At 43.5% G+C, this 20565-nt stretch overlaps 1 protein-coding gene and 1 long non-coding RNA gene across 2 annotated transcripts; both read left to right on the top strand.

Annotated features, from left to right (window-relative positions):
* The first annotated feature begins 2391 nt into the window (after positions 1 to 2391).
* On the top strand, positions 2392 to 16529 carry LOC115639278. Its single transcript, XR_003997642.1, has 3 exons — positions 2392 to 2403; positions 5771 to 5774; positions 16447 to 16529. It is a non-coding gene; the product is annotated as an uncharacterized LOC115639278 (long non-coding RNA).
* Positions 16530 to 19702: 3173 nt separating this feature from the next.
* Positions 19703 to 20215, top strand: LOC115639395 (cornifin-A-like). The gene has a single exon (XM_030542094.1). The coding sequence runs from the start codon at positions 19703 to 19705 to the stop codon at positions 20213 to 20215; it is 513 nt and encodes a 170-aa protein (XP_030397954.1).
* Positions 20216 to 20565: the final 350 nt, after the last annotated feature.

The following is a 20565-nucleotide window of genomic DNA, read 5'->3' as shown; positions in this document are numbered from 1 at the left end:
GCGATCATTCGCTGTCTGACCTGTCAGCCCTCATCGTCAAAGGAAACCTGCACAACACTTTCAAAAGATGAGCCTGGGAGCTTAAATTCCTAACTCTATGAGACACTTTAAATCATGGACTGAACAGACATGGGATTTATGGCTTATTATAGCACTCTGAACCCACTAACTCTCCTTTTTGTCCTCTGACTGCAGAGGTGTTAATGGGCCACTCTACCTTGAATGGTCTCTTGGAATATGTGCTCCATCTTGTATTTAGCTGTGATGCTGGGAATACCTCTCCCAGCTCTGAAGAAGAGCTCTGTGTAACTTGAAAGCTGGTCTCTCTCCCCACCAGAAGCTGAGGTTCAATCTGACCTCAGCCACCTTATTTCTCTATTTCTCCTTTGTAAATCCAAAGATCGGCTGTGGAAGAACATCAAACTAAGCCTTTACGCATTTGCTTTTGGTATTATAAAGTAGTCCCTTTCAAAGCAAACACTAGAAGCCACAATGACCACCTTCATAAGTACTGTATGTCTTAAGACAAGGAGCAGCTTTACTCCTTGGAGAATTACAGGGCTATGGGACAGCCTACTATGGAGCTTTCTCAGCCTCTTCTGATGAAGTTGTCCATTTGGTATAAAGTAATTAGTCATTGGCGGAGGGACTTGAACTTGGGTATCCATTCCAGGTGAGCATTCTACCTACCAGGCAATATTCATTTTCACCCTTTCCCTGGCCTGGGGACTATGACTTGACCCTATAAATGACAATTTGACAAAGTGACATTTTCTTTCAACCCAACTCAAAAATTTTTCCACTTTTCAATTTCCTGAAAAATTTTGAAAAAAATTTACTTTCACTGAAACGAAAAAGTCCCCCCCACCCCATTTTTCAGAATTGCCAGTGAACTGAAAGCTCCATTATTCACCCAGCTATAATCACGATATCCAAGTGACAAAGAATAATTTCAACGATGTGTATCAGAGCACAAGAGAAGTTTTCCCCTTTACGCCAGATTTCCCACCTTTTAAGGTTCTGGCAGCGGAAGGAATTTGCACTTGAGCGACTTTAAGCAATTTGTACCAAAATTGTTCATTCTGGCTGAATTCTGTACTGAGATTTACAATCTTGCACCAGCCAGAAACAAACTTGAAATTTGTGCATTGCATATTTAGAGAATTGTGAGCCTGATATGAAGAAGCCAAGGCTAAAGTAGATTGCAAAATTACATAGTTTGTCATTGTGAAGATTGCATCAGAAGGTAATTCATCCTGAATGTCACACACAAAGCTGCATGAATCTCTGTTATTCTCTTGTTAATGCCCCATTTTCAAACGGGACCATGAAGGGTTATTTAACAAAACATGTTATTAATACTGTCTTGTAATGCAGCCTAATGGAATCAGGACCAGTGGTTAGCCCGTAGCACAAGGAGTCAAGATGTCTCGATTCTATTGGTCTCTGCCGCTTACTGCCTGTGTGACCTTGACCTCAATACTCTTCCGGCTATCGGCATATAAAACAAGGATAATAGCAGTCCCGGAGGACATTCTGAGGTTTCCTATAAACTTAGGATTTCAAAGCACTTCACACCCCTGTCAGTGATGTCGTATTATTATAGTATTAACAGTGCGAAACCGGAATTCAGAGTCCTCATAGAGAACAACTGAGTCATTTTCCAAATACATCTCAAGGTCATGTTGTTTCCCTACTCAGGTCATGACTTATAGCCTCAGAATCTGGGGCTATTTTACTTTTAGTTCAATGGTTCTCAGCACCTTCACTATAAAAATTGTTCCAGCCCCCCCCCCCCGGTTGGGGATGGTGGTGCTGAGCAGATGGAAAAAAGGTATTCCTGTTTGCTACAAATTGCAAGTGTCAACTCCTCCATACGCCCAACCAGTACCAGAGAAGAGTTAAAGGACCAAGCTGAAGTCCTCTTTGCGACTTTTCTAAACATGCTGATTGTTCTACTCATGCGCCTCTACGCTGCCTCCCTACTGCTAATCTTTTAAAACAAATAAAAAGATCTAAACATATGGAGATCCCACAGGAGTGAATCTATCTCGACTTGAGGTCAGTGGAATGATACATCACATGAATTGCACCCATGAAGTTTTACAAGGAAAGGAACACGTTACGAGTATGTCGTGCTATGTGCCATGGAGAACACACTAATAATCACAAGCCATGAGTAAAACAGTTACATAATGTAGAGGAGTTATGCAGTCCAGAAATTTTGATTGGGAACTAATTAAGCCCTCATGCACCAAGGATGTCTCATACATTTCAGGCTGTCAGAGAATGAATATAAAAGCTTTAACAACTTGGGGTTTTTCTTACCACTTCTCTTCATTTGTCCTTCCCTGTGACCTGGGTAAGTCTGATTCAACTTCCTCTCTTTATAATGATTAAAATGTGATTTACTGATATTTTGAACTTATGGCTGAGTCCTGCATAAATATTTGTAACAACCTCAAGGGATTTGTTAACATAAAAAAATCATTTTTTAGTTATTCAGTTTTCAGTTGCAGGTATCGGTGAGACTTTAGGTGGGAAGGATGGGATTTGGAATGAGATTTGTATGCCCATAATTCCTATTAATTTTGAGGGGAAGTAAACAGCCAAATCTCTTCAGTGGCTCTGAAAATCTTTTGCTACTGAAGAGCATTGCTTTATCTCTGCTCTGGCCATAGCCATTTCCATGAAATTACAGAGATCGTCTTATTTATCACCACTGAAGTGTAACATTATTGATGTTTTCCACATAGGCTAGAGGGGTACAATTTCTTTGTGAATTTAGAGGGATTTAGGCACTCATTGCAACTGAACCTATCTCAGGTTCCTGTGCAAATTCTAGCATTCTAGCTAGCTAGCCTCTGTTACTATAGTACTGAAATTTCATCCTGTATTCCACTTACACTCGTACCTTATGTTCACTCTAGTCCATAACGTGTGTTTCAGGGTTACCTCCACCTCAGAAAGATGCCTTGTTCCAGAAAGGTGTGCACTGCTGGGGGCTCAGCATGTGGTGTGGCACGCCCCAGGCCATATACTGACAGCTGCAACCAACCATGTGTCACGCAGTGCCCCGACTCGAGAGTGATAATCTACCCACCACCAGTTGTCGTGACCTTCCCGGGACCTATCCTCACCACTTTCCCACAGGAAAATGTAGTGGAATCTGTAGGAGCTCCTGTAGTCGCAAGTGGCTATGGGGGCACATCTGGTTCGGGGGCTTTCGGAGTGGGCCATGGAAACCGTGACCTGTGTGGCCCATGTTAAATCCAGAAGTAACAGCCAGGGAATGGAAAGCAGGGTACAGATTCACAGTAGAACTTATAGTCGTGGCTTTCAGAAGTGCTCTGCACCCACAACTCCTGCTGAAGTCAGTGGGAGCTGTGAGTGCTCAGAACATCTGAAAAGGAGGCACAGACACATCTGTCATGTAATTCTTTATTATTCTTTCCTCTGACGTCTTCCCAACTATCTGCTGCTTCTAAGTCTCAGTTCCACTGCAGGTTCTTTACACTCTTCTGGCAAAGTAAAGGAAATTGGAGCCCTAAAGTGGGTATAAATTCCATTTACATTCAATTTAAAGCCACTTTCCATTGCCAGAGAAGTGTAATGGGGCCGTAGTGTCAGAGAAAAATTCCGCACTTTAGGTTCTAGCCATTCCTTGAATAGAGAGACCATTTGTTGCTAGCTTCTGATGTACAATGCAGAAGTCATTTATTCCTCATCTTATGTTGTACTTTGTCTCCTTTGTTTTTCACTGGGGTGATACTGCTAACTTAAATTGTCTGAAAAAAAACACTTGACAGGCAAATTTCACAGCTGCACCAAAGGGAAAAGAACATCTCGCTCCAATTGCATCTCCTTGGAGCAAGTGTTTGGTTGTAGCCTTTTTGAAACCCTAAATTTCTGTCCTTTGCTTTATTTCGTTCTGCCACTGTATATCCCTCTTTTCATCCACATTAAAAATCATGTTGCTTCACAGGATTGGCTTTCTGGTTTTTCTTTTTGTGCCATTCTTGGTGATTTTCCCATCACCCAATCTGGGTGCCTTAAGTTTTCAAAGCCTACTTAATTTTGTACCTCTTAGTGTGAGGTGTTGCTCAAAATGCTCAGCTGCTACATGACTGGTAGGGATAGCTCAGTGGTTTGAGCATTGACCTGCTAAACCCAGGGTTGTGAGTTTAATCCTTGAGGGGGCCACTTAGGGATGTGGGGCAAAAATCAGTACTTGGTCCTGCTAGTGAAGGCAGGGGGCTAGACTGTTAAAAAAGCAAATGCGATTTTGGGATGCATCAGGCGGGGTATTTCCTGCAAGGATAAGGAGGTGTTAGTACCGTTATACAAGGCGTTGGTGAGACCCCATCTGGAATACTGTGTGCAGTTCTGGTGTCCCATGTTCAAGAAGGATGAATTCAAACTGGAACAGGTTCAGAGACGGGCTACAAGGATGATCCGAGGAATGGAAAAACTGCCTTATGAAAGGAGACTCAAAGAGCTTGGCTTGTTTAGCCTGGCCAAAAGAAGGCTGCGGGGGGATATGCTTGCTCTATATAAATATATCAGGGGGGTTAACGTTAGGGAGGGAGAGGAATTATTTAAGTTTAGTACTAATGTAGGCACGAGGACGAATGGGTATAAACTGGATACTAGGAAGTTTAGACTTGAAATTAGACGAAGGTTTCTAACCATTAGGGGAGTGAAGTTCTGGAACAGCCTTCCGAGGGAAGTAGTCGGGGCAAAAGACTTTCCTGGCTTTAAGACAAAGCTTGATAAGTATATGGAGGGGATGTTTTGATAGGATTGTTAATTTGGGCAATTGATCTTGGATTACCACCAGATAAGTCTGCTCAATGGTCTGCGGGGAGATGTTGGATGGCATGGGAACTGAGTTACTGCAGAGAATTCCTTCTTGGGTGCTGGCTGGTGAGTCTTGCCCACATGCTCAGGGTTTAGCTGGTGCACATATTTGGGGTCGGGAAGGAATTTTCCTCCAGGGCGGATTGGCAGGGGCCCTGGAGGTTTTTCGCCTTCCCCTGCTGCATGGGGCACGGGTCGCTTGCTGGTGGTTTCTCTGCAGCTTGAGGTCTTCAAACCAATTTTGAGGATTTCAATAACTCGGTCCTGGGATAGGGGTTGTTATAAAATTGGATGGGTGGGGTTCTGTGGCCTGCCTTGTGCAGGAGCTCAGACTAGATGATCAGATTGGTCCCTTCTGACCTATGAGTCTATGAGTCTATGAGACTGTGACACACAGGACAGAATGGTGTGTGCAGCACTCCAGAGAATTTGTAAACTGATATGGAGTTACTCCACTTGGCCAGATTTGGAGGGGACAGAAACCCTCCTGCATCAGGGCCCCAGTCAGCAATCGATGTTTGGTTTAACTGTTGGGGGGGTTGGCAGAAGCTTCCCCTATGAGCAGATTATCCTATAACTGCCTTCCGCTGGGTTCCTTACACGTTCTCCTGAAGCAGCTGGCATTGACCCCTGTTAGAGACAGGATCCTGGACTACATGGACCACTAGTCTGCTCAAATACGGAGATTCCTATGATTCTGTTTTCTAGAGGAAGGGGCCGTATCACCTTTCCCATATTTTAGGATAGAGCTGATATTATCTTTAAACAAAACCTATGTCCCAAGAAAGAGAACTCATCTTACCAGCAAAATATTAAGGCATTTCCATCTTCGCTGACTCTGTTTCCCCATCAGTAAAATAGGAATGAAAATAGTTACTAGCATAATAGAGGGGATGTGAGATATAATTAGTAGAGTTAGTCAGAAAATGGACTTTCCATCCCAGGAAAAATTTGGAGATTTTTCTTCTTTTTTTTTTTTTTTTTTTGGTCTCAACCAGGGGTTTGTCAAAACAGAATTTTCCAATGGATAATGCTTCCAAAGTTTTCCAACCAGCTCTAATAACTAGTTGATATTTTTGTAATATTTTGAACATATAAAAATATATGAGTTGTAATGAAAATTATTTCCTCCTCGATGAAGGGATGGGATAATGCATCAGAAAAGATGTATCAGAAAAGAAATGGAAACTTGGTTTCCTTGCTCACCTTGTGATCCTGCTGAGGCTACAAAATATGTTTCTTACTGGGGGAAAACGTCTGAGGCTGTTGGAAACTGTAGAATTGGTCACAAGGTGAGTTTTAGTTCTCACTAATAAGAACCCAAGACCTCACGAACCATATCCTGGATCAATGAGACAGGACAGGGTTAAAGAAAAGTACATTATTCAATTTACTCTAAACTATCTATCTATCCATCCATCCCCACATGGACAATCGCCCTACCTATCCATCCCCATGCACATCATCTCTCTCTCTGAATAGTTTTATTTTATAACTCATCGGCAATGTGCCCATTTGAAAGCTCTATATTAACTCTATGATGATGATCATTCAGAGACTGGGTAGACAATTGTGAACACAGACTCTTGGCAGGGGCGGCTCTAGACATTTTGCTGCCCCAGGCACAGAGGGTCCGCTGGTCCCGCGGCTTCGGTGGACCTCCCGCACACCTGCAGGAGGTCTGCTGAGGCCGTGGGACCAGTGGACTCTCCGCAGGCTAGCCGCCGAAGGCACCCTGCCTGCCGCCCTAGCAGCAACTGGCAGAGCGTCCCCAGTGGCTTGCTGCCCCAGGCACGCGCTTGGAGTGCTGGTGCCTGGAGCCGCCCTGACCTCTCCTCACAAGGTTCCACTCCCAGCTGCCAACAGCACCCACCCACATGCGCACAAACTTATCTGCCTCTCATGGTCCCCTAGTCCCTGGTTCCCCCAACTTCTCTTCCTCCCACTGACTCCAGTCTCCCCAGAGCACTCAATCACCAGCACCACAACTCCTCAGAATACTTGTCCCCAGCACTTCCTCTCTTCTCCACCTCACGGCTTCAGCCAGCCTCTGCTTCTCCCCTCCCTGAACACTTCTCCTTTCCTCTTCCTTTTTCCACAAACCCATTCCCCAAGTCCTCCTCTGCTCCTCCGAGCCACAGTCCTCAACACCAGCATCTCTTGTCACAGCCCCACCCCAGAACGCCTGTCCCAGCACATATTCTCCCTGCAGTCCCAAAGCCCCCAGAGTTCCTCCGCCCAGGAACATCTGTTCTGACATCCTCACAGCTCTAGCCGTCTTCATCTCACTGGTGTTATAAAGCAAAACTTTCACTTGGACCTTCTTGTCCTCAAAACATTTTCCCATCTGCTCCAGCCATATGGACCTTGGACCTGTTCCATGCACAAGGTACATTGGCTGAGGTCGCAGTTAATATTTTGTTATACAGCACCAGTAAGGATGAATGTGCCAAGTGCAGAGCAAGTATCTTTCTGTAAGGGGAAAGACTTCTCTACTTTGGGTCACAATGTTCCATTGACAATGAATAATATCAGAGGTATGGAGCAGGACACAGAGTAGGCTTTACCCTTAACTCCAAATTTCTTTCCTTTTAAGGATTTCACTTAGTGGTGGGAATTTGCATCTGAGTAAGCTTAAGTTTCTTACCCCAATGGTTTTGTTATTTCATTAAATGTGGCAATTTACAACCCTACACAACCCATGAGGAAGCCTGAAGTTTACACACTGGTCATTCCTTTGGAAAATCATTGTCACCCTGGATAAAGACGGCAAAGTGACATATCTAGTTGGTCATTGTTTCTGCTTAGATCAAAAGACGATTTATCCAGAAGATGAATAATTTTTAAAAAACCACCCAAACCTGAATCTCCCTCTATAATTGTTGCTCTTGTTATAATGACTTATTTGGAAGCCAAGAATGCTAAACATTTTAAAGAAGACATTATTACTCTTCCCTTGTGACAAACTCTAATAAGGGTTAGGACTAATAGTAACCATGTGGAACAGAAGTCTGTACCATGGGGCTGTATTTATGACTCTACCACTAAGTCGGTGTATGCATTTCAATGCAACATGTCTGTCTTGATTTGCTTATAAAACAAGGATAATAACACTAGTGCTGGATGTCCTGAGGCTTTCTCAGAACTTCAAAGGATATCAAAGCACTTCACAAACATTCATTAATGTTTTATATCTCCAAAGTGATGGAGTCTATTATATTAATAGCTTGACACCTGCATTAGATGTCAAGGTTGCTCATTCATTTCTCAATCAGGCCATAATATAACCTCAGAACGAGGGGATCTTTGTTATTCATTAAAAAGTCACTTTGTTTATTTCCCCTTTTTTTGATAAAAATTCCTATTCATGTTCATGGACCAGTTCCTCAGCTGGTGTGTATTGGAACAATTCCACTAACCAGTTTGCGGTGTACCTTGTACTTTAAAAATAATTCTGTGTATGGCTGGAAAGGTTTCTGTGGGAGAAGGATCTCATAGCACTTCCTAAAATTGGTCAATCTTTAAATTAGTCTCATCTCAGCCCCCAGCCATCTCCTCTTAGCCAAGAATGCCTCGTCTCCATCTTGCCTTTGCTGTTGTCCTGGGCTTTGCTAGCAGCAGTTTCCCACAAGCAAACCACTCTTTGATTTCAATGGGCATTGGATCAGAACCTCTGGGGTGGAGATTCTGAGTGTTCAAAACAAAATTTCCCTTCCCTAGGAACTGCAAGCTTAAATGCCATCATTACTCCAACCTGAATTTCAAGGACCAAATCGGAATTATGAGTCTGACCCCATAGGTCGCTACCCAAACACGGCTGACAATCTTATGCAGATAATCAAAGAACTAAATGCTCAAAGCTAGATTCATTCATGCTGTAACTCCAGTAAGGTCAATGGAATGTCACAAAAATGATGTTGACCCATAAAGCTTTAAAATGAAGGAACCTATGGGTGTAACGCACATCATATTATCTAGGGCGGAGACAGACTCAAAAAAAAATCACAAGCAGTGGGGTAATATAATGTAATCATCTGGAGGAGTTACATCTCTAACAAATTTTCTTTGGTAACTAATTAGACTCTCTTGCACAAAGGATGTCACTGCTCCAGCAGCTCTACAAAGGAGTATAAAAGCTCTCAACCCAGGATTCTTCTAACCACTTCTCGAGTTATTCTCAGTGAACTAGGTAAGTCTGATTTGGCTTCATCTCTTTAAAACTATTAAAATGTTTTGAACTGGCACTTTTAACTCAGGACTGAACCCTGCCCAAATATTCTGTAATTTTCAGCATTTCCATAGAAGAACTCTTTCGTAGTTGTACTGTTGCAGACGTTGGTGAATCAAGCCTTTAGACACTAAAATGAGATTTTTCCACGTAGTTTGGATGCCGTATTTCCATTAATATTCTGAGGGAAGTAACATCCTAATCTCTTCATTAGCTTTAAAAAAATCAGAACCTAAATGTTTTTACACTAGACAGATTGTTTTGGGGCATTTTAAAAAAATATTAACACGGCCAAACTTTCGATTATTTGATGGAGCAACACCAGTTTAGGACGTGGCCTCAGCCAATTCCATGAATCTATAGATGTCAGCTTTCATTTATAACAAACTGAAGTATAACATCCTTGTGGTTTTCATTTTAGGATCTATGGGAAAGACTTCCTAAGAATTTAGAGGGATTTAGGCATTGATTCTGACTGAAAAGTGTGTAAATTCTAGCCTATCTGTTTAGACACCATTCCAATAGTATCTGAGCTTTCCTCTTTTACTCCACTAACATTTGTGCCTTATGTTTAGACTGCTGCTTAATGTGTGTTTCAGGGTTACCTTCATCTCGGAAAGATGTCATGCGGGGCAAACGTGTGCACTGCTGGGGGCTCAGCATGTGGTGTGGCACGCCCCAAGCCATATACTGACAGCTGCAACCAACCATGTGTCACGCAGTGCCCCGACTCGAGAGTGATAATCTACCCACCACCAGTTGTCGTGACCTTCCCGGGACCTATCCTCACCACTTACCCACAGGAAAGCGTAGTGGAGTCCGTAGGAGCTCCTGTAGTCGCAAGTGGCTATGGGGGCACATCTGGTTCGGGGGCTTTCGGAGTGGGCCATGGAAACTATGGCCCATGTGGGCCATGTTAAATCCAGAAGTAACAGCCAGGGAATGAAAAGCAGGGTACAGATTCACAGTAGAACTTATAGTTGTGGCTTTCAGAAGTGCTTTGCACCCCCAACTCCTGCTGAAGTCAATGGGAGCTGTGATACACAGACGCATCTTTCATGTTATTGTTTGATTCTTCCCTCTAAGGTCTCCCCAACAATTGACTGCTTCTTTTATTAGCAGTGGGGGCCTAATTCTCAGTTCCACTGAGAGCCCTTTACATCACTCCAGCAAGTAAGAATCTGGAGCCTTAAAGTGGGCACAAATTCCGTTTCCATTCTGTTTAAAGCCACTTTCTGTTGCTAGAGAGGTGGAATGGGCCTTTAGCATCAAAAAGAAATTAGGCACTTTAGGTTCTAGCCTTTCCCCGAATAGGTACCATTTGTAGCTGGCTTTTAAGTTTGCCACACAAGATGTATAAGGCAGATGCCATTTGGTCCTCTGCTTATGTTGCGCTTTGTCTCATTTGTCACTCTGTGGGGAGAAACAGCTAACTTAAAATGCCTGAAAAGAAAACAAATTTGACGGGCAAACGTCACAGGTGCAACCAAGAAAGAAGAACATCTTGTTTTAATTGTATCATCTTGCTGTAAGTGACTGTTTACAGCCCTTTCTGAACCCCTAAAAATATATTCACTCTCCTCGGCATTATGTCTGTGTTCCACTGTGTTCTCCTCTTTTCATTCAAATTAAAAATCCCGTTGCACCATAGTATTGGCCTTCTAGTTTCTCTTTTTGTTCCACTCATGATAATTTTCATATCACAAAGGCCTCTCACTAGCTTGCCTCCAGGTTTGGGGGCCTAGTTTAATTTAGTTTCATTTTTTCTCCTGGTTCGGTGTATCTCCCAAGAGAGAGATCGGGCGCTGCACGACTTTGGCAATCCAGACAGACTGATGTGTGCAGTATCCCAAAGCACCTGTAAATTAAACCGGGGACATCTCTGACGCGGCGGGGAGCTGGGAGACAATCACCAAGTGTATTTTAGAGCACACTTCTCAATAAGAATTCAGAAAGCAAACACAGCGCCGAAGAACAAAATTATTCAATATACCCTAAACCATCTCTGACACTGGTGCCTATCAGAGCACTGTATGAACTCTGTGATAACGATTTGGTAGGAGGTTGTTAACCTACCTGTCTTCACAGCGCTCCAGACCTTCCCTACTCCCAGACCTCCATAGCTCCAACCCGCAAGCATACCATACGTCCTTCCTTCCCTCCCAGTGTGCCCCAGTTCCCTGGAGTGCAGTTCCTTAGTCCCCCAACTCCCTTCCCTCCCACGGATTCCAGTTTTCCCCAGCTCTTCTCTCCCTATAGCACGGGATCACCAATACCACCTCAATTCCAGGGAATATAGGTCCCAAGCACTCTCCTTCCTCTCCTTCTCATGGTTCCGGCCCTTCACCTCCTGGATCACCTTCCTGTTACTCTCCCCTTCCACACCAGACCACAACCCACAGCCATCCCCTGTTCCTTAGAGCCACTGTACCCCACACAAGTGTTGTCTTCATCTCACTGCCCCTCCATCCCTCAAATCCCTAGAGCTCCTGTCCCGCACTTGTCCTCCTATACCCCCTGATTTCCTCGATCTCCAGTCCCTGCCCTCGGACGTCCTCATCCCATCCCTCTGCATCTGATTGGTGCTATAAAAGGAAAATCTTAACTGTGACTTCATATTTTCCTCAAAACATTTTCCCGAACTCCCCTCATGTGGGTCTTGGGCTTGAGCACAAGTCACAGTTACTAAGGTTGCAGTTAAGATTTTGTTTTATAGCATCCATCAGGATGAAGGTGCCAATTGCCGTGTGTGTTGTGTGTGTGTGTACATACACCCCTTTTTGAAAGTAGAAACAAAAACACAGCAAAAAAACACACCCCAACTTCAGTGAGTCTCTAAGAATTACTCTGATGTTAATGACATTTTCGGAAGCCAAGTATGTTAAGTAACATGAGTCTTGTAATGCAACCTAATGGGGCTGGGAGTAGTGGTTACCATGGAGCACAAAGAGCCAGCACTATTGGGTCGTATTTCCAGCTCTGACATGAACTCCCTGTATAACTGTCACCTGCCTCTGCGTCTCTTTATTTGCACATTAAACAAGGATAATAATATTCCTACGCTCTAGAGGATGGGGCCATATCAAGGATCTAGTATTTAAGGATAGAGCTGTATTCCCTTTAAACAAACCCTACAGCCCAGAATTAAAATCTGCAACCAGCAGAAAACCATTATGGCATTTCCTCCGGGGGCAGTCTGGTCTGAAGACTTGGTCACAGGGCTGGGAGTCTGGTCTGAAGACATGATCACATAATCCCAGTTAGGCCAGTGATTTATCGTGTGACTTTATGAAACTGACATCCCCTGCTGTGCTTCAGCTTCCCCCTTTGGTAGAACAGGGAACAAAAGAGTTACTTGCATCACACAGGAGCTCTGTGGAGTCATTGGTAAGGTTTTCTGCAGCATTTTAAATGTGTAAAATAATACAGGAGTTCTAATAAATGTATTTCCATGCCTGCTATTGAATGGCCTAAAGCACAGCACCATATCAGCAGGGCTGCCCAGAGAATTCAGGGGGTCTAGGGCAAAGCAATTTTGGGGGGCCCTTCCATTAAAAAGAGTTGCAATACTATAGAATACAATACTCTCATGGGGACCCCTTCCTACCACCACCCCCGCCCCGGGCGGCCCTGCATGTCAGAGGGGATTGATGAACTTGTTTTTCTGGCTCACTTTGTCACCCTCCTGATGCTATAAAAAATGTCATGTCAAGTGGGGGAGCTCTCTCAAGCCATGAAAAACTAGTGGCTAGAACACTGGACTGGGACACTGGATCCTATTCCCGACTTTGCCACTGGCCTGCAGGTGGCCTTGGGTAAGTCATTGCCTCTCCCTATACTTCAGTTTCCCCAGCTGTAAAATGTAGCTGATCATACTGATTTCCTTTGTAAAAAGCTGGAAGAGGTGTTAAAAAACAAAAACAAGCCCCCCTACAGAATCTATGGGACGTAAGATCAATGGTGATAAAACAAAAGCTATGCGCGCCTCCAGCGTAGGCCTTGCTAACTAACAGTGTGAGCAAAAGCCTGTGAACCAGAATAGGTAGAGCCTTGGCAAAATAGCAATGCACCAGGCATTAGCCAACCAAGTAAGCACATTCGTGACCTTAGAGAATGGTGCAAAAACACCCAGAGTTCTCAACTAACTAAGTAAACACATTCCTAGAAGATGATGCAGGGACACATAGACCCCTGGTAAGATAAGGAAGAAAGACAAGACAATGGATGAGGATGTTCTGTTTGAACTAGCAGGTACAAGGGTAACTAACTAACAGCATCTGGAGTGTAACACAAAACTTGGTTTGTATCAGTGTCTCAAAGGAGAAGTCATAGGAGGAACATTGTTGAGGTGGTACCTTGTCGTGGGCGTACCTGTAACCACTAAGCCAGGACACTAGGACCATGCTTTGCCAGCACTAACCCTGAACTAGTGTCTTCACCACCAAATCAAGCCTGTTGTCTGACTTTATGAGTAACATTGAGCTCTGCTGAATCAGAAAGCTACTCTGGGGCAGCTAAATTCGGGAGCTCTAAGAAACAGCAGCACTAGCAGCAATAACCCTTAGCAGTACTAACAGTCAGTCGTCTTTCAAAGTAAGGCAACATCACCCACATACCTGACATCCTACAAAGATGAATCTTTAAATACATTTTCCATCTCATGAAAAATTTGGAGATTTATTTCTATTTTTGGTCCTAAACAGGGGCTTGTCCAAAAACATTTTTCTAAAGGAGAATGCTTCCAACCAATGTTTTCCAACCAGATCTAATAATTAGTTGATATTCTTGTAGTACTTTGAACATATAAAATATATGAGTTGTGAAGGGATGGAATAATACACAGCACTGTATCGGAAAAGAAATGGAAACTTGGTTTCCTTGCTCACCTTGTGGTTCTGCTGAGGTTACAAAATATGTTTCTTACCAGAGAAAACCTCTGAAGCTCTGGGAAAGTGGGAAATTGGTCACAAGGTGAGTCTCACACTTTCTACATTGGGCTCAAATAGTTTTGTCATGAGATATAGTCTGTTGGAACAGGGCAGTCCTATGGCCACCAAAGCATTTCATAAGACCAATGTCCTCCTTCGATACACACTTTAGCAGCCCATTTATGAGCATTTTGTTGTCATGTTTACATCATTGTAGTTTACACAAGTGTGTAAATAGACAATACTGTACATAGAAACAACCTGTCTAAATACATAACAAAACAAGCTGAACTTGAAATATAAATGACTTTAAATCTTATTAAAATAGGTAGAATTTATTTGGCCCATGCAAGATTGGGTTTAGGTTTACGTGGCCTTGCTATATAACAGGGTTGGGCACTACTGTAGTAAAACGTTAGTGTTCTATTATTTCTAAGGTAACCAACCCCAATCGTTTCCTATGAGAGTTTTCCTAATCATTCTTGTCACCCATCTCTGAATCCCTCCTAAGCCCTCTGTGATGTAGAATAGAAAATAATAATAATAATAATAATAATTGGAGAGGGTCCAGAGAAGAGCAACAAGAATGATTAAAGGTCTTGAGAACATGACCTATGAAGGAAGGCTGAAGGAATTGGGTTTGTTTAGTTTGGAAAAGAGAAGACTGAGAGGGGACGTGATAGCAGTTTTCAGGTATCTAAAAGGGTGTCATCAGGAGGAGGGAGAAAACTTGTTCACCTTAGCCTCCAATGATAGAACAAGAAGCAATGGGCTTAAACTGCAGCAAGGGAGATTTAGGTTGGACATTAGGAAAAAGTTCCTAACTGTCAGGGTAGTTAAACACTGGAATAGATTGCCTAGGGAAGTTGTGGAATCTCCATCTCTGGAGATATTTAAGAGTAGGTTAGATAAATGTCTATCGGGGATGGTCTAGACAGTATTTGGTCCTGCCATGAGGGCAGGGGACTGGACTCGATGACCTCTCGAGGTCCCTGCCAGTCCTAGAGTCTATGAGTCTATGAGTCTATGAGCCACTCAGTGAGACTGCAATAGTATTACCAAAATTCCAGGCTACGTATTGAGATCACCCAAGCGACGCCACCAACGAACAAGTACGGAAAACAGGCCTTGGTCTATCTTTGGGAGAATCATTTTCCTCATGTGTAACTAAAAAAAGCAAAGCTACAGTAGCCCTGGGCATTCTCTTGTATGCCATCGTTTAGGCAAAAGATGCACCTAGCAAATTTGAGTCATTCAGAATTTCACAAGCACAGCCAAACAAGCGTCTCTAACAACTCCTCTCATGTTAGCGACACATTTGGAAGCCAAGGATGTTAAGCACTATTTAATAATATGTGTTGCTAATGTCCTCTTGTAACACAGTGTAATATGGGGCAGCACCAAGGGCCGGAACAAAGAACTTCAGAACACCTGGGTCCTGTTTCTGGCTTTGCCTCTCCCTCCCTGTATGACATTCACCTTGGTGTGTATCTTTTTAGAAGAATATTCGCAGGCCTGAGGGCCATTCTGAGGTATCATCACAACAAAGGATTTCAAGGCTGTTTGCAGATATTCACTGCTGATTCATATGTGCAAAGTGCTGTATTATTACAATGTTAGTAGCGCGTTACTGAAGTAACATGTAACTCATGGACTGAATATTAGCATCACTTCAAAAAAAGAGTCATGTCAAAAAGTCTCACGTTGCTCCCCAGAGCAGCTCATGATTTATAGCCTCAGAATTTGGGGCTATTTGATTTTCATTAAGCAGTAACTTTAAAAAAGTTGAGCCCTGATCTTGTGCTGGTGTGAATCAGCACCGCTGCATCAACTTCAATCACTGTATGTTGATTTATACCAGCTGAGGATCAAGGCTGTATTTCAAATTTGGTTTTCATAGGATGCTCCATCTGTCAGTGACCTGTTCTCTCCCTTTTCTGGGGTGTAAAAAACAGCCTCTGTGTCTTTCAGGAACGTTTGCACATTTATTTTGCAGGCTCACCTGCCTACAGCTTATAGCTTCCTGGACTTTCAATCATTTCCTGCTTCCCTCCAGATTTAGCTCTGATCTGTAAAAACAGGAGGAGGAGGGATGGCTTGGGGATTAAGGCAGAAGGCTTGGAGAATGGAAGGCCACATTTTTCAAAAGCGATTAGCAATCGTGAGCAGCCAACTTGCAACACCTTGAAGAGTCCTGATCTTCAGAGGGCAGGTGCTCAGGACTTTCTGAAAATCAGGCTCCTTTGAGGTGATTCAGGTTGGACATCTAAAGCCATCAGTCTCTTTTGAACACCTTGGCCTTGGGTTTGGCCACAGACATCTTGAATGATCTTGTATAAAGCAATAACCTCTTCTCTTCAGCTTCCTCCTATGCTAAAGGGAAGACAGAACTTTGTTAATGCAGTGTTGTTGTAGCCCTGTTGATCCCAGGATATCCGCGGTGGGTGAGATAATAACTTTCATTGGACTAATTTCTGTTGGTGAAAGAGGCAAGCTTTCAAGCAACACAGAGCTCTTCTTCAGGTCTGGCAAAGGTACCAAGAGCGTCCCATCTTGTATTTAGCTGTGACAGATTGTTTAGTATAACTAATTAGCATATATTCCATGGGACAATTCAAGGTGAAGTGGCCCATTTACACCCCTGTAGTAATAGGCTAAAGAAGGGGAGTTAGTGGGTTACAGATTGTTGGAATAAGCCATAAATCCAGGGGTTTTATTAAGACTATGATTTTTAGTGTCTAGCAAAGTTATGAATGTAAGATCCCAGGCTTGTCTTTTGAAGTCCTTATGCAGGTTTCCTTTGAGGGTGAGGACTGAGAGGTCAGCTATAGAGCAATCTCTGTGTGAAAAGTGTTCACCCACCGGTGATAGCATAGTTTTGTCTTATTTTCCTGTGGGGGTTCTTAAATAGGACATAAGCCTTGTGTTGACCTTCATTGCAGGAGTGAATTTCAACCCCAAGGGCCTGAACTGAAGTTCCCATTGACTTTAATGATCATTGGATCTCATGCAGAGTGAGTAGTGTGGGATGGGACTGCTAAGCATGCAAAGACTCCCATCTGCCCCAGAACTGCAAAGGTAAATTTCCCAATACTCCCAACAAGCTACAAGCCAGGATTAAAAGGACCAAAATGGAATCTTGCAGGACATCGGCTTGCTCTACCCATACACCTCTTTGAGCCACTTTTCTATTTTTAATTTGCTAAACAAAGATCTAAAACATGGAGCAAGATTCATTCCTGCAGTAACTCCAGTGTGGTCAGTGGAATGATGCCAAGTATCATTGGCCAATAAAGTTTTCAAATGAAAGGAAGCTGCAGGGTGTGTCATGAACACTGGGGAGGAAAACAGACTAATAACCACTGTAAAAGAATAGCATCAAATGGAAGAGTAATGCCTGTAAAACAATTTCATGTAGTAATTAATTAGGACCTTATGCAAAAAAGATGTCTCTCATCCTGCTAGCAGTCTGAGAAACCATATAAAAGAACTCGCAACTGGGAGCTCTTTTAAGCACTTCTGTGGACTTATTCTCTGCCGTGCACTGGGCAAGTCTGAATTGACTCAATCTCTTCGTAAGTATCAGAATATCGCTTTTTCTCAAGGGTTTTAACCTTAACTGAATGTTGCCAAATACCCCTGACTCTTAGAATGTTAAGGGGTTTCTTTCCGTAAGAGTCTCTTTTTTATAGTTATTCAGTTGCAGGCACTGGTGGATTCAGGCATTAGAAGGTAAGGCTGGAATTTTCAGCATTTAGGACACCCAGTTCCCATTCATTTTACTTAGAAAATTGGTTACCCATATCCCTTAGCCAGCTTTGAAAAATCTCAGCCCCAGTAACTTTTATGCTCAAGAGTCCTATTTAGTGAATTTTTTAATATCTGTCTGGCCAGATACTCAGCTGAGTTCAATAGACTTACACCAATTTACACCAGCTATGAATCTGGCCCTAGCCCTTCCCCAGCTACAAAGATAGGAAGCTCAGATTTCATATCTAAATAGCAAAGTGTAATTTTACTGTTATTTTCTGTAAGATAAAGGGCTGGGATTATCTATGGGATTTGCGTGCCGAACTCCCATAGAACTCCCCACTTACTGGTTCTTGTGCCTTCCTTTGAAGGAGTTGGTATAGCGCAGTATGGGAGATGAGACACTGGAGGAGGCAGACTACTAGTCTGAAAATTCTCCTCTTTACGTGCATATAAGTTAGCAATTTTAGGGCTAGGTCCTCAGCTGCTCCTTTGAAAAACCAGCTCAGCTGCGTTCATTTTCAGCAGCTAAGGATCTGGCCCATTTGGGTTTTATTTTCACAAAAGAATATCTTCTGTTACAAGTCAGCAATACTTGCTAATGAAGTAAGATCTGGAAACCAAAGTGTAGCTCTGTGATGCTGGACAGAACTAGTTTGCAAGCAAAGGTTAAATTTGAATTAGGAAAGTAGCATTATTAAAATTGTCACCACCATATGCTGGGGTGAAAATACCAGCTGTCCATAATAGAAATATTCTAGATTGAGGGTTTACTTCTTTAACCCACTTTTTGGCCTTTGCTTTCTTCTGTGGCTTTACTAGAACAATTCTAAGTCATTGCATGAGAGAGCAGAAGAGAGACTAAAAGACGAGGCAATATAGCACAGTGCACCAACAATGGAACAAGGACCTTGGATCTGAAGAACTGGTTTGGGACCGGAAATCCGAGTTCAATTCTTGCATCTGCTATGACTTCATGCATGTCCTTGGGCAAATCAACTGGAGCCAGATTTTGCAAGAAAGTCACTGCTCAATATACTCAGATGGAGTAATAATCTGACCCTTAATGTCCCAGTGCCTCAGGTGCAAATAGGGGATAAACTTTCCTTTGTTTTGTCTATTTAGTGTGTAAATTATTCCAAGCCGGGACCTTCTCTTACTGTGTGTGTATAGTGCTCAGCATAGTAACAACACCCAGTTTGTCTATAGCTCTTCATCAGTAGATCTCAAAGCACTTTACAAGGAGGTCTCGATCATTATGCCCATTTTATGGACAGTGAAATAGAGGCAGGAAGCAGTGAAGTGATACTTACAGTCACCCAGCAGCCTAGTGGCAAACCTGGGAATGGAACCTAGGTCTTCACTGGGGTCCAGTGCTCTAGCCACTAGACAATACTGCCTCTCAATTGGGAACTCTAGCCATTGGCTCACTAAGCAACCTGGGGAAAGATGCTTCTGGGCCTCAGTTTTCCCCTAGCTATAACACGGCTGTTGTGAGGACTAATGGCTGCACATAGCAGTGAACAAGCACGTTGCCATGCAAGCAGTGGGTAATACATTTATTAGTGGTTGAAGCTGTAAAGAAAAGGGTTAGGAGCTGCAAAAGAGTGGGCTCAAGAAACAGAGCGGGAGGACAAGAGAGGCAGAGGTTGGAGATGGTGCAAGCAGCAGTGATCTCTAGGGGAGGTTATCAATGAAGGCTTTACAGACGTGTGTGTGCCCTTGATGTGCTCTCTTTGCCCTTTGCCTACCTGCCTATCTTCCTTCCTTCCATATCTATTTAATCACGGTCATACATACCAGTCTGTCTACACACCTAGGTTCTTACACGACCTCCATCATAGGATCTGAGCTTGAAGCCTCTTAACCTATTGGTTCTGTTGTGTTGCACTCTATTCCTTCTGGTGTGTTTCAGGCTGACCAACTCCACAGGAAGATGTCTTACTTTGCCTACCAGTACAAACAACGGAACTACACACCCTACTCAACGACACGCCTCATGCCGTATGCCGAACCCTGCGTGGTTAAAGGCCCAGCTCCACGCGTTACCAAGTGCGCAGAGCCATGTGATGTGAAGCACCCAGCACCATGCACCACCAAGTACAGAGACCCATGTGCTGGGAAGCCCTCGGTCCCATGTGCTACCAAGTGTTTTGAGCCACATGCCCAGAAACACCCAGTGCAGTATATCCCCAAATTCTCTGAGCCAGCAGGTGTGAAATGCTCAACACCATGTGTCACGAGGTATCATGAGCCGTATAGTTTAATACCCCCTCAACCATTCCCAGAGAGATGGAATCCATGCGCTCCACCATATGTGCCTCCCTATGTTACGGGATACCCTCAGGCATGTGGCCCAACATATGTGCCGTCTTTTCCAAACTATCCATACCCTTATGCTCCCCAGTGGCCAGACACGTGGGGCTATGGAAACTGTGGGCCATGCTAAACCCAGAAGTGACGGCCACAGAACAAAAGCCAACCAAGAAATGAAAAAGCTAGATACAGATTCACAGCTGAGTATATGGGCATGGCCTTCAGACCTGCTGAGCTCCCACAATGCCAGTTGAAGCCAACGAGAGTGGGCACTCAGTGTTACTGAAGAACAGGGCCGTCACTCTTTACCACACTATCCTTTACCTTAGATTTCTGACTATTTACTGTAGTGGCACAATAGCTACTTGCTCCTTTTATTATTCACACAGTGGGCTTGAGTTCATTACACTAAGGCACTTTGACAACCGCTTTGCCAGCATCAAGGAGGTCAGGGCCCTAAGGTGGGCCTATGTTGTGTTTACA

This window comes from Gopherus evgoodei, chromosome 24 (assembly GCF_007399415.2).
Source record: "Gopherus evgoodei ecotype Sinaloan lineage chromosome 24, rGopEvg1_v1.p, whole genome shotgun sequence".
Classification (NCBI taxonomy): Eukaryota; Metazoa; Chordata; order Testudines; family Testudinidae; genus Gopherus; species Gopherus evgoodei.
This window is presented reverse-complemented; position numbering and strand designations above follow the sequence as displayed.